At 38.9% G+C, this 15,147-nt stretch overlaps 1 protein-coding gene across 3 annotated transcripts in view; it reads right to left on the bottom strand.

Moving 5' to 3' along the window:
• The window catches only part of TAF4B (TATA-box binding protein associated factor 4b), a 70,503-nt gene that overhangs the window by 50,359 nt on the left and 4,997 nt on the right, over window positions 1-15,147 (bottom strand). For 2 of the 3 annotated variants that reach the window (XR_008211366.1, XM_052704456.1), the window contains exons 2-5: window positions 6,135-6,283; window positions 5,268-5,375; window positions 905-1,072; window positions 677-802 (exon numbers count right to left, since the gene is read on the bottom strand). Coding sequence is in view for 2 of the 3 variants with exons in the window: in XM_052704456.1 (XP_052560416.1) it covers window positions 677-802; window positions 905-1,072; window positions 5,268-5,375; window positions 6,135-6,283 (551 nt within the window). In the remaining variant the exon portion in view is untranslated. Of the gene's footprint in view, window positions 1-676; window positions 803-904; window positions 1,073-5,267; window positions 5,376-6,134; window positions 6,284-8,001; window positions 8,116-15,147 lie in introns of those variants that run through there. The other variant, XM_052704458.1, reaches the window with a different exon arrangement.

The raw sequence follows: 15,147 nt of genomic DNA, 5'->3' as shown, positions 1-15,147 counted from the left end.
CTGCTGCTCAACTGGACTGCGCATCTCACCTCAGCTTTATGGTGAGGCCTATCCACCTTTCACACATTCTCTCTCTCATTATATTTGATTTATTAGCTTCAATTCTGATTATATTGTATTATGGTGTGTTATCTTGCATTCCGATACTATATTCAGTAATTAGTTAGGCAAGCAGACAGGCTAGCAAGCCATCACATTATTTTCTCCATCCCACTGTCTAAAGACATGGGTAATTTCACACTCATTTCAATGGAGCTTCACCATCAGTGTGCAACTCAGTTCAGTCCTGGAGTAATAGAGACTCAGTAGTGAACTACAATCACCACAGCAAAACCCTTGCTATTGAGAATTCAAACCTACACTAATGTAGTCTAGCTCAGACCCAAAAACTACATAAAAACAATAAACTGTTCCTGTTGTCACAGTTACCTGTGTGCATAAAATGAAATTGGAATGAGAGGGGAAATTACAGTATGGAATCCATTTAAAATGCATATTATAATGAAATATTTTGGAGGATCTGATGTACTCTACCACAACTCGAGCTGTTTAAAAAACAACACACCAACACAAGTAGAAAGAGAAGAAACAAAATTATGAAGTCAAAATTAAGATCAATATAAAATCAATATATAAATGTCACAACTTTGCTTTTAAAAAAAAAAAAAAGTCTCACCAATAGATTTTGCACCAGATTCTTCACATTCTGCCCCATCTCAGTGGCTTGAGGTCCACTACTAGATGCCAGTTTTATTAGCGTAGCAAGGAAATTCTTGCATTTCTTCACATTCTCTAGCATCTCCTATGGTGGAAATAAAGACTGTTAGATGTCAAGTTGGCTCTCCAACCTCTGATGAATGTAGAGAATGTTAATTTTTAATTAAAAACTTTTTTTTTTCCTTACTGTAGAAGTGCTGGTCTGTGCTACTGTTGTGCCCTCTGCTTTCACAGAGACTGCCTTTTGGGAGATGGATTGTGCAGGTGGTCCTGTAACTGGAAGTTTTACAGGTGTTCCAGTACTCAAAGGCTTTACAGCAGTAACTGCAGTAACACTAGCTGCTGCAGCTGCTGGCTGAAAAGAAAAATTTAACACTTCTGAAACCAAAGACTAGCACAAATAACACACGCTATATTCTGCTAGCATATTACGTAGCACCCTTCCTCCTCACTCAAGATTATTATTTAAAACATAAATGAACAAATCTTATCTTTATTTTCAGAATTTTGATTTTTTTTTTATTTTTTTTATTTTTTTATTTTTCCTTTGAAAGACTATTTAATAATCTAAGTCACAGAACCTCCATAGCAACCTGTTTTTAAGTCTGTGAGTGGTAGGGAAGGACAAACGCTTACCAATATTAAAAAAAGTGCCTGTAACTTCAAGTGAAGGAGAAGAAAAAGTAGTTGTGAAGAAATACATAGTTCAAAACCAACGTTCAAACTTTGCCATGCTTCTGTAGTTTAAGACTAATCAATTTAATACTAAGCCAAGTGACAGTACTCTGAAGATAAATACAATTTCAGGTAATTATTTATATTCCTTTCTTCCCATTTGTGATATTCCTTATGTTTCCTGTCACACAGGCACCAGATGAAAAGTGTCGTGTCCATTTTGGAAGGATGCACCAGCAAAAACCAGATGAACAAAAGCACCTAAGTAGTTCTTCCTGTTTTTTCTTCATGGGGACCAATGTCAAACTGTCTCAAATTCATCAAGACACAAACCCTGTCACAATTCATGTATGAGTTTGAAATCTTTTCAAATCTCTTTATCTATCAACGAAACAGAAGCTCCAGTAGAATAAGAGTCGTGAAGGCTTAGAAAAAACAATACACAAATGTCTTTCTCCTTTGCAAACTAGGCTAAAAAATACTAGTTGCCAAAGAAAACCTACTAAATATGAGTATTTCTATTTCAGGTCTAATTAGAATAAAAAACATCCAGTCACATCATTCTTCTAATACAACATAACACAAGTAAGATTTTGTCCCCCACTCCTTTTATTTTCTCAAGTTGCCTACTAAAAAGCCACAGATTGAAGCCATAGAATACAGAAACAAGCAAAGGTTCAGTTTAGCATTTGAAGCCTGCAGTTAGGTTCTGTTTCTTCCTCCAGCCTTTCCCCAAAAGTCTCAAAAGAAAGGCTGTTTTGTAGGTCAAATTAATGTTTCAGATCTGCCCAACACAGCTGCTTTCACTGACTCCTAATACATTTAAACATCACCTTCATTTAGCAATCACACTGCTAATTGACAGTTAGTCATAAGATGGTAATGCAAGAGCCCAACTTACCTCATCATCAATTAAAAAAAAAGAAATTAAAAAATCAGAACTGGACAGAACATGTGTAGAATATCAACGTGTTTTTAAATATTTCAGGACAGGGAAAATTAGTGAGCAAATGCTTAAAGCTAGAGCAAAACACTGGCACTTTTGTTAAATTTTCTTTTTCCTGGGTGTATCCTGCTCCCCCACAAAGTGCTGCCAAGCTTGATATGAAAGAAGCAGTCAGCTACCAGAAAGCTTTCCAGCTTGGGCTCCCACCATTGATAACACTTTAATAGCTCTCTGCAGGATCTTTGCCACCACCACTGCCTCTTCCAAGGATGAAGCTCATCAGCTCTAAGACCACAGGGAGGCAAACTGGGCATGAGAATCCCACAAACAGATGGAAGGGAGGAAGACAGAAGGGGACAAAGTACAGAACTGTCAAGCTGCAATGCCCTGGGCTTTTAAAAACTGAAAACATGAGGTTTGCTGGAGCTGCTCTCTTGCAAATTCCAGTGTGTTTACACATCAGGTCCAGAACAGTATTTTATCAGCTGAGGGAGGAAACAACAGGAAGTCTGCCGGACCCTTTTCCCAGGAAGACAAGTATATGGGAATTAACTTCTGTCATCTGCCCTCAACCTTTTTACACTACTGACAATTCTCATTCTCACTTTGAGCAACAGAAAAACAGTCACACACACACACAAATGGCATTAATCCTGCACATTTTGAAGTCATTTCAAGAGAAGTGCTCTGCATCTAAATGAAAGTGCCCCAGCATGACGCTAATTAGATACTTTGCAACCATGTTATTCCATCTGGGAAGAAGGAAAAAAATTAAAAAGTGCAGGTATTTTGTACAACCTCTGAGCTCAAACATTCAGGAACAAAAACAAATATTTTTGTAGATGAGGAGAACAGTCCTCGAGCCAGCAATCAGAGGGAGTTTTGCAGTGTACATCAGGTTATACTTCAAACGGGATAAGAGACAAATGAAGGCAAGTATCATTTCATCTCAACTTTTTATGTTCCCCACTTTTTGTGAGGACATGCTTATACACCAACATTCCCTTTCTGGACCTCAAAAAACATCTAAGGCTAAGACCAACGAGTTCTTTTAGAACTTCTGAACAACTTTGTAACCAAGGAAGCCAGGCTCAAGGCCTCTCTTCCTTTCTTTCCACAGGCAGTTCGTGCTACCTTACGTGCAGGCTCCCTTGACACACCTCTTCCTTTTGGCTGCCCCAGAGCTAACACTGTGGCCCTATGATAGTGTGTATCCATACTGCACTTATTTACTCTATTATAAAAGGGACTTGTGCAGAGTATTTTGCAAATACTGTGCAAGACATGCTCTGAGAAAGCCATTCCAAACAAAAAACAGCAGTATTAACTTTTCCTAGTCATCCCTCCTGCAGCCTAAATCAAGTTGTGTGCTCATTAGAAGTGTTCAAGTTTCTACAAACTTTCTTGCCAAAAATACTGTCTACCTCTTTAAACACTTCACAAAAATCACAAGTTGAACTGATTACATCAAAGATGAACCAAGAAAGTACAGAAGAACCTTTTTAAACACAAATGTAAGTGAAATTAGTTAACAGAATGATCAACATTTATTCACATTAAATGGTGAGGATGTATGCAGCTTCACCCATCTAATGGAAAAAAATCTTTACATCCATCTCTTCCCTGCAGTGTAAGGATAGCACAGCAGATGATTTTTGCTTTTACATTCCAAAGACTCCTGTGTAGAGATCACAAGCACACAGTTTGCAAGCTAGTAATCCAAAATAAAAATAGGTCAGGAATATCCACTATTATTCTTGACAGACACAAAGCATACATTGCTTCCAATTCTAAGTGAAATAGAAAATGTATTAGAAGAGGTCTCTGGGTTTCCCCTTCCATTCCAATACTACCCACCTATAGCGAGAAGGAAGAGAGAAAACATCACAGACAGAGCTGTGGGTAGTTCTCAGTTACTAATACAGAAGAACAGCAGGAGGACAAATCTGTAAGTCAGACTATTAGTTACTGCTGTCAGCAAACTTATCTCTCCATCTTTCAAACACCCAAGGTCAAGAACATACATCCAGATTGGATTTTTTTTTCTCCTCATTTTCTGAATGCTTGGTCAACTGTTACTGCTCAAGTCAGCTTGGCCACAAAAAAAAAAAAAAAAAAAAAAAAAAAAAGACAAGTACAAACAAAATCTCTGATTTCTCCCCCAGTCTACAGGGAGAACAGAACAGAAAGAAGCAGTTCGCTTTTCGTCACATGTGCACACACATATATCCAAACCCGTGGTCCCCTGGAACAGAGAAACAACTGGATCTGTGTCTCATATTCTACAAGTATCAATGGGCTCATTGGAGTAGTCCTATATCATTTCACTCTGCTAATGAGAAACAAGACAAAAAACACAATAGAAAAACAGTAATACATTTCCAGTAATTGTATATCTACATATTTTTGCAATCTGTCTACTAAGTTCACTTAATTCACTTGGAGAAAAGAGGTCTTCAACCTATAATGAGAAAAAGGAAACAAAATCTCAAAATCTCAAACTTGAGGAAAAAAAAACCTGACTGGTGTTACAGATAGCTCATTTTCCCTTCAGCACCATTCTTAACTATACTTCCTCCCCACCCCCCAAAGTAATCAGGGAACCCAAACATAAAAGCATTAGGAAGTCTCCACTCCCCAGAAAAGCTTCAGCTGGAGCTTGGAGGAGCTCAGTCACAGAGCACAAATGCACTGAAAATGGTTCTTTAGACTATTTATTTTACACATTGTTCAATGCTATTGTGAGAGTGCTTTCTACTACAGTGAGGGAAGATGATCTGACACATGCTGGCAGAGGCATAATTAAATTAAGAGCAGAAGTTATCAGCTTAGTGAAAACCACATTAGTTAGAAATAACAAGAATGCATCTATGTTTTCTTCAGTTCTCTCCATCACTTCTTCCATTGTACAATGAATCTTGCCACCTACCTGCATAACAGCAGGTGACTGAACAGTAGAAGTCACAGCATTTGTTGTTTGAGATAATGGTTTCAAAGGAGTAGGTACTGCTTTCTTTATTAACTGGGTTCCAGAGTTCTTAAAAAAGAAAAGTAATAACAGTATTCATACACATGCAGAGAACAGTTGTCAGACAAGCCAGTGACAAAACATACCCTGAAGTTAGGATTTGTTCTTGTTGGATATAAACCACTCATAAAATAACAAGACAAGTAACATTCATACAACCAGTATGCTTGAAACGCTTTCCAACAAAGCTATCTGCCTACTGGTTTTCTATGTGAGAACATATTCAGAGACAGTTAGCCACTAATCCTAATCAAAATTAAATGATTAAAGGATAATAATGTTGGTTGTATTAAGTAGATGCCTCTTTTTTGGATCAACTCTTACTTTCCATTGTAAAAAATGTAAGCAAAAAGCCAGCAGAGTTTAGGGAATGAGAAGGAACATCCTTCAAGGGAAGAAGCAAAAGGTTCTCAGTTTCCTTTTGCTCCAGAGAAGTATCCCATCAGAAAACCAAAAAGCTGCAGTTACACTAGCAGTAACCATTTAGGTAGCAGCTGGTTTAAAAAAAAAAAAAAAAAAAAAAAAAAAAAAAAGGAAAAATACAGAACATCGTTCTTGTAATACAGGAATTCCTTACTTTGTACAAACCCAAATGTAACAATTAGCAGTTTGAAAGACAGAAAGATAGGCACAGTGATGTTCATGTACAAAACACACCAATCACACTGCTGAGAAAACATTCAAATGCTTAGTTAACTCTTAACAGCTTATTTGCAAGCCCTGCTATGACCATGTTAACATACAAATTAAACCTGTGAGGGAATTTACCTGTACAGCACATATTCTCACTGCAGGTGTGCTGCTAGGTACAGACACTCGTACACTTGTGTTATTTTGTGGTTGAGGTTGTGCTCGTGCTATTGCTTGTTGAGATACTAGCATCAGTTGACCATTACTGCTTCTGATAAGAACAGTTCCTGTTGGAGAAAAACATCCAGTGTTAGAAATTAAGGGATGTTATGGCTTTGCTGTTTCTGTGGAAGAAATAGCTAGACCACATTGATAAGCAAATGTAACATTTAGTTTCTTACTCCAAGGAACAGCTGCTCAAGAAGTAAGCACTAAAAGCCCACAACAGTTTTACTCTGCATTTTATGACAGTAAACAACTCCTAAAGTAAAGTGACAAACTTGACCAGACAGCCATACCAAAACTTTACACGACTAATTGCAAATCAATCCATCATTTGAGTCAAAAGAAATCTGGGATTTTGCCATTCCTCCCCACCACCATACAGACTTTCTGGAATCACTTTAACAGTAAACACCCTTCAAACAGTTCTTCAGTCTGAAAAATGCATCACCACTATTAGAATTAGCCGCTTCTACACATTTTGACTTTCTGAACAGTTAGCTGCACGCTTACAGGTGAAGACACAGTTTAGAGGAAGCCTGTACAGGAAAATGGAGCCTGAATAATGGCACTTCGCCTACCTACATCAAGGCCATCCCCTTAAACAGAAGGCAGTGGTCCCTCACTGAAAGCTAAGCCTATTCACACATATGAAGGTGTCCCTCTGTCAAGGATCTGTCCAAAAACATTCAAATTTATGGATTTAATCAAAGTTGAGTACAGCCAAACAGGAAGATTTCTTTGAAAAAGTAGACTCTTCTGCTTTGTTTCTTTAGTGTTTATTTTTCCTTCTAAGCCCACAGAGCACAACAGAACACAAATGAGCCTACCACCTTTCTCTCATCCTGTCAAGCAATAATGACCAACAATTTAACAATTAACAAACAGAAGTATTTTTTATTAAAATATTACTTTCAATTAAAAGTACACTAAAGAAAATCATATGCTACAACACAAGTATCATGCACTCTGCATTTGGAAGCCACTCAGCTACCAATGCCCTCCCTTCCTCCCTGTCAGTCCTTACAAGGGCTGGACTCCTGAAAATCCAGATCTTTCATCAGGGTCACAATTACAAAAAGCCAGATGGATTCCTGGCCTCAACTGCTGCAGATCCTTTACAGCAGCTACAGAGCTGCTTGTTTTTGCTGGCACATCACCTCCTTTTACCTCCTTTTACAGCTACTACCATTGCCCCACACAGTAGTTGCTCACACATCCCAGTACATAACTACATCCCAGTAAATAAATAAGAGTCAGTAAAAGTATTTAAACTTATTTTTTTTCTTAGAGGGTTGCATAGAACTCCAGAGAATCTGCTCTAGCAGGGAGGAGATTGATCCCATCCCTTCCAACTCCTACAGTTCTGTAAAGCTGAGAATTTTCTTGCAGGCTAGCCAATATCTGGAGAATCCCATATATTCAGTGCACACTTATAATATTTTCTGGTGTATAATAACTCTGTATCAAGAGAATAATCTTTTCACTACCTGGCTTGTTTAAAGAAGTCAAAATACAGCATACAATATAACCTAAAATTTTTCTTTTGAGTTAAAATAAACAGCACACTTAAAGCAGCAAGCACACACAAAAAAGCCAATAAACACAAAGCTATAGCTATGTGCTTAGAAGCAGCTTTTCATCCCAAAAGCGAAAGAGGAAAATGCAAGGCAGCAAAAAACTTTGCATAAAACTCTGAAAAGACAACACATCACTACTTAAATAACACAAACTAAGACTGAAGAAGCCGCATCTAGAATGATTCCCCCCATTCTCAACCAACCTTGCCAGGGCAGATTCACAAGACAGTTGCAAATCCAGAAAAACACTTGCTCCATTTGACAACTCAGCTTTCTCCTGCTCCTCTGAAATCTTGACTACAGTTACATTTCGGTACAGATGGATGTTTTAATCTAATCCATGAATGCCTGGAATCACAGAAGACATACCTGGTTTTCGATTTTCCTTTCACACTATCTTATTTAAACAGTGATTCATTGCATGCAATTTCTCATCAGTCAGAAAAAGTGCATTTTTCCTTGTTCACATCACATGTTTATGCAGATTCCAGGGGAAGAGAGAAAGCTGATGATGCACACATTTTGATAGCAAGAGCATTTCTCTCTGCACTAGGTCTATATCCAGGACTGTAGAACTATTACTTCTACTAGTTTTAGGTTTTCTCTTTCTCAGCTTACTTAAAAATGTTAATGCTAGCTCTACTCTAAGAAGGTGCCTATAAATTTAATTCAATTCCTTTTGAGATTTGGAACATATTATACTCTTTGTTTTCATATATTTGGATATTTTATCGTTTGATTTTTTTCTTAGCAAAACTGACAGAAGCACAGATGCTGTATCTGTGAATTCTGTTCCATACGATACGATAATTACCACAGTTAGCACAGTTATATGGTTCTTTTTTGCACTGGTGTGCAAAGTTTCAGTTAAGCTCCACCAGAAATGAACATCATGCCTGAAGAGTATTCTCTTCTCCAGTCACCTCAATGGGAAGCGCTTCCAGCAGGCTCCGCTTGACAAGAAATTAGCACAAGAGATACACTGGCAGCAAGCTTATGCAAATACAGTACAGTTTATAAGCAAATTATTGAGCAATTAAAAGAAAAGCACAAAAAACCCTTCCAACCATAAATACTGACAGCTTGCAGTAACCCATTTCATTGTGACAGTCAACTAACCCATCAGCATCATGCACTGAAACACAAGGCAACTTTCCACCCAGTAGCAGAATTAATTTGCAAAAGGACATCCATGCTTCATCAAAGCTGTTAAAAATGCCTTCAAGCTTGTTTTGGGTGAGAGCATCCATAGCAGAAGTTACCCAAAGCTACTCCAGTCTTGTAGGCCTCTCTGGCATAACAGGAACCTTTCCACTTAGAACAAACTTAAAATTCTGCTCTATTTGTACAACTCAGCAGAACTTTTATACAGTGAAAGCCTCTTCACGTTCATAGTTTTTTGCAACAACTAGTGAAACTAGAACTCTAAAACCAACAAGCCCAATGCGATGGTAACTCACCACTATTGTTCTTGCAGGTATAATACCCTAAATGGCTGACTTTAGAAAATATATTAAAACAAATTTGAAACTTCCACTATTGCAATCGGTGTTACGAAAAGCCATAAGACATCACTTCAAAGCCTCAAACACACAGTTTGGCCATTACAACCCAATGTTAAGAATTGACAGCAAACCAAGAAATGGACCATCTAAAGAATTTCCATTTCTGATTGTGACAAATTATACTTTCCCATATCTTCAAACAAAAAAACCCACAACCCTTGGATACTTCTCTTCCACCTTGAAACAGAAGAAATGACCTAATGCTGAAGTTACTAATCCTACCTCCAGATGCAGTCCTGGAGGAAAGCCAAGAGGGAAGGAGCTGACAACCTGACCCAGCTCAGCTCCCTCTGAGGCTAACCAGAAGGAACCACACTACAGGTTCTCACACTGAAGTCTCCCTGACAGCTCTCCTCAGTGACCTGGCTTCTCCTTTAGAGAAGCTCCGGGAGCTCAGCCTTCAGAAAGGATGCCCAGCACCACTCAGACCAGGGCTGGGCAGTCACTACTCACAGCACGTCTTACCCAGCCACAACAGCAGCTTGTGCTATGGAAAACCAAAACCTGTCTATTAAATTCCCATTTGCTACTTCAAATACAAGAAAACCCAGCTGTAAGTTTATGCTTTGCCAATCGTACCTGCCAAGGAAACCAAGCTTTTTCTAAACATATTAGAATCCAATTTGAGTTTTCTAAACCATGGCTGTGCTTATCATCCAAGTTGGAAATAAAAAAAAGAACAAACACAGGTTAGTGGAAGGAGCAGCTTCCAGACACCTGATAAAGTTGAGGGACAAGTATCTCTTCATTATAACCAGAAACATCAAAGACAAAACATTACCAGATATGTAAACAAAGTGAGATTAAGGCAGAGATCTGCTTATATCATGGTAACATCACCTGCATGGCTTCAGGGAATAGTGTCAACAAAACTGCACTATTGCAAATAAATTTAAGTTGTGCTACCAAGCAAAGCCCAGGGCTTCCCCAACAGTGCCAACAACAATGAACCTTAAAAGCATCCCACAAGGGCAACTTTCACCATTCAATTTCTGTCAAGGCCACTTCCAAAGGAGAACAGCCAAAAGGAGTTTGCAGGTACCTGAGATGCACTAGCTAGCAGGTGTGCTCCTGTGGAGATGCACCATATGTTGTTACATTTGAAGCTTAAACTGTCATGTTGAATTGCTGCTTTGATTACATGATTTCCAACAGAACTGCTTAGCACAACAGCTCTTTAGAACTGCTTTGCAATAGTAGACTGCAGTGCAACATAAGAAAGTGAAAAGAAGTCTCCTACTTAGGAAATCATACCTTTCACACCTGCTTCCTAAATAAAACACAAGCAAGAACAAACTAAAAAAAAACAAAAACAAAAGGCATTTTTTCTTGAGTCATTTAAAAGTTACAGATTTCAGGAGTAAGACAGATCTAAAACGCTCGTTTTTAAAGACTGACTACTTAAACAGTGACCACAGCAAGGTGCACTGTGTTGTAGATAGGCTGTAAAAGTCCACTACAGATAAAGTTTTTATGAAATACCATGAAAGACAGGATAGGTGAGTTAGATACTGTGTAACCCAACTTGTACATGACTCAATATGCTGGGACCCTATTTTTTCAGATTAAGTATGGACCCCACAGCATGCACAGTAACTACTTAATCCTCACAGCCCCCCAACCAGTATCTGAATTTTCCTGAATATCTACTTCAGATTCCTGTACTGAGTACGAAGAAAGGAAGACAGCCCAATCCAGAGACAACATCAACAACAAGTGTAACTTCTCACTCTTAAAATGATGCAACCACAGAGGTTTAGCTGCTAGGTTTAGCACCTAGTCCACCGAGATGAATGCTATCTTCTATTCTAAATTGAATACAATTGTATTTGGACAACTGATCTTCTGGAGAGCCACAGGTATCTCCTGCTTGGGATTTCTTGTGACATCTCTTAAGAGTTTCCAGACAAGCAGGACAGAGGGCTTGTCTACACTACACAGACCAAACTGACTTGCTCAGCTTGTAGTAGACTGCATTCATAAAGCACTTCACTGCATGAGACAATCATCACAAACCTGTGGAAGATGATGTCAGTAGATGCAAGAGAAATTCAATCATGATTGGAACTCAGGAACTGTGATTTGGATTTTGCAGTACCACCTTAAGATACTTAATGTTTACTTCTAATTGAAGACTCCTTGTTTTGCACAGAGGTACATGGATCTCCACATCAAGAAAAGTATTCAAAGGGAATAATCCTAATTTGCGTTTATGCTACAAGAGAACAGAGATAGGTTTGATAAAGCACAAGGGTGCAGGGAAATACCATATCCAACAAGTGCTTAAATGAGTTGACTGCATCTTTGCCAATTGCACAAACACCACAACGTGAACTTATGAACTCTGTCTTCATTTCAGCTGCAACGGAATTGGTTTCTTCAGAGCACCTGATATGATGCTGTTTTGGTTCTAGGAGAAAAACACTGTTGGTAACACACACGTGTTTACAATTGCCTGCTAAACTGTTGTGCAAAGGCAAGGCCATTCACAGAGAAGGGTCCAAGGAGCTAGGAGGGAACAGAATTAGGACAGCTGACTTAAACTGGCCAAAGAGATATTCTATACCACATGATATCAAGCAGAACAGGTCTTGAGGGAGGGGGGGAGTTCATCTCTCCCTCTTCTTCCACAGCTCAGAGGGCTGGCTGGGCATCAGTCAGAGGGTAGTGAGCAGTTACTTGTGCATCATTTGTTATGTACATTCATATATACCTACAGCCATAATTATTTTCTTTTTCTCTAACTTAGTAAATAGTTTTATCTCAACCTGTGAGTTCTACTTTGGTGGGGCATTTTTTTGTTTAATTCTCTCCCTCACCCCACTGAGAAGAAGGGGGAAGTGAGCGAATGATTGTGTGGTGATGAGCCAGCCACCTGCTAGGTTAAACCACAATGCTCTGGCCTATAACTTCTAATGTAATAAAATGCTAAAAACACAAATATCTGAAGTCAAGTTTCGGGCACAGCTTAATGAGTAAGTTATCCAAACTGCTGGATGCTAGCTGCTCACTAATGCATTTTTTGTGCCCAGACAGATATCTGTTCCACAGACCAGCAGTCCTGCCCTCTCCTCCCCACAGCATTTACACCTTTTCACAGATTACATGCCCGTGCTCCCATTAAGAGTTTTCCTGCACTCTGCACAGAGTTAAAACTTCATTATTTGAAAGTATACTAATATCCATGCAATTTTACAGAGTTACAGTAAAAACCCCATACAAAAACATAACCAGCCCATCTGCAAGGTAGAGCACTCTTACTTACAGCAAAGAAGAGATGTTCATATCAAACACTGAAGACAACCTGGACATTGTGTTGGATTTTGGAGGGGCTGTAAATAACTGACAGATCCTAGATGTTTTCTGGGCCTAGTTCCAAGATGGCACTACTGCTTCTATTCAAATTCGAAGCGTATTTATTACACTAGAATCCCAAGAGTTTCTGGTTTTATTACGGGCAAGCATACGGGATTCCAAGCCAACTCTGCATTCCACTAGGCAGTCTTCTCTGATATCATGAGAACATCTAACTCACATTCTTGAGCCATGTCTTTCAGCTCCTGGGATCATTCTATGGTTCTATGATTTCCCATCAGCATTTCCACATCTTATCTCCGTGGCTTGCAACTTCACTACATAAAGCTTGGCTTCTTGCCTGTCTAAGGAATCAGTTATAGGACTTTCTATAGATGAAGTGATCTGACTGAGTTCTAATGGACCCAACTTACTTCATGAAGGAGTTCTGTGTATTTGTAGAGGACTCTGCTGATAGCAACGAAACACTACCTCAGAGGAGCCCATTTCCTTGTTTTCTAGAGAATTTCTGCTACAAAAAGGTACTGAATCCATATTCCACACCCTCTTATAGCTAGCCCTGAAGTCCTAGTCTTTACTGAAATTATTTAAATCTGCAGTTTGAAGTCTGAGACATGGCAGCACACAGCTTCCTAAGAATCAGTACCCTGCACTTCCCATTTCCAGAACGCTCTTACAGAGAAGTTGTTAGAAAGAAACGGGAAACTCATTCAACAAATATAAAAATTTAAAATCAAGAGATGGTTAAAAAAAAAAAAAAAAAAAACTGGCACCACGACAGAATTCTAATACAAGGCAGCATCATCCCCCTTTAGATTCCTGTCTCCTTTAAATAAGAGGAGAATTAACTCAATCCAGATTAGCTTTACAATGAGACTTTTGTTTTCTTAGAGTTCACGCAGAGAACAGCAGCAGCAGCAGGTTGAATTCCACTTGATTTTCTAACAGCACAAATTCACCCCTCTTTTGAATGGATTTTCATATATTTCAGTAAGACAGGCAAGGGGCTTAACACTGAGTTTTAACACTGATTATCGCCCTTCTCCTAAACAGGATGGAGCAAACAAAAATTCTCATAGAAGACAGCAAAACATTTATGGAAGTAGTAACTCCTCTCTACACAGATACTGTTGAAACTGTAACTAACTGTGTGATATTTCAACAGTAATAAGAAGTTACATAAAGGCATTCTGAAGAAAGAAAATGGAGATGTGAAGGGTCGTATGGGGAGCATCTGAGATAACTGTGATGGCTTGGTGGAGACTTTATCACTAAATTCCCTGAAAGGAGGTTTTACTGAGGTGGGAGTCAGCATCTTCACCCAGGTAACAGCAATAGGATGAGAAGTAATGGCTTGAAGTTGTGCCAGGGGAGGTTCAGATTGGACATTAGCACAAATTTCTTCTCAGGAAAAGCGGTGAGGTATTGGAACAGGCTGCTCAGGGAGGTGGTGCAGTAACTGCCTCTGTAGGCTTTCAAGAAAAGCATAGATGTTGCACCGAGTGATGCGGTTTAGAGCAGTAACAGACATGAGTTGATGTTTGGACTAGATGATCTTGGTGGTCTTTTCCAAGCTTAGTGATGCTATGAATACACTTAACTCTTTCAATACAAACATTCCCTTGTAGTACACTACCAAATAGACGGATCTGGCTTCCTGAGGGCTCCACATCAACTATCTGGCATCTTCCACTTGGCAAGCTGCAGGTGAAAGCCTTCAGGAGGTGTGCCAACCAGAGGATATTGCATCACCCACCTTTCAATTCTGCCTGAATATCCACACAAGAAACTTTCCTATGAGCAGCTAATACTAACAAACCCACTTCTCCTGCCTCCGACAAATTGGGACTGTGCACTGAAAGAGGCCTGCAACCACGAGCTGTGAAAACCAAGTGCCATAACATCCATCTGCTCCACCAAGTTACCCAGCAAGAACACTGAGCTTCATGAGTTTTCCAGGCTTAACAGCAACTAGATTTGCTCATTAGTAACAAGGATTTTCTATTTGCCATCATGTTTTCCTTACTTCAGTCTTGATTACAGAGTACTTTCCTGCAATACTGGTAGAAAAAATCTGCCAGAGAAGAAGTACATTACCTGCCTCTATTGTGGTATTTTCACCTTTGTAAATTAAACATCTTTTTCTGGAGAAATCACCAGAATTTTCAGAGAAGTAGCTTTATGCAAAAAACTTCAGATGACAAAAGACAAAGACAAGCCCTAGAACAATACAAATTACTCATTTTTTATATTCCTCAAAAGCTTTGCAACTTATACCAAGACTTGCATAAGTAACTGTAAGATGCAATTCTACTCAATAAGCTTACCACAGATTTCCACCACATGGCACAGCAAATACTTGGTTCTGTAAAAGAACTTAAAGAAAGCTGTTATTTCAAACTGCTTGAAATAAACAACTCAAAGCTTATCTACTTCACCAGTCTTTGAGAAAGTAATACTGAATTATCT

The sequence above is a fragment of the Tympanuchus pallidicinctus genome, unplaced genomic scaffold (assembly GCF_026119805.1).
Source record: "Tympanuchus pallidicinctus isolate F22 unplaced genomic scaffold, pur_lepc_1.0 scaffold5, whole genome shotgun sequence".
Lineage (NCBI taxonomy): Eukaryota > Metazoa > Chordata > Aves > Galliformes > Phasianidae > Tympanuchus > Tympanuchus pallidicinctus.
Note: the sequence above shows the minus strand (reverse complement) of the source record. Positions and strands in the feature narration are given on the sequence as shown.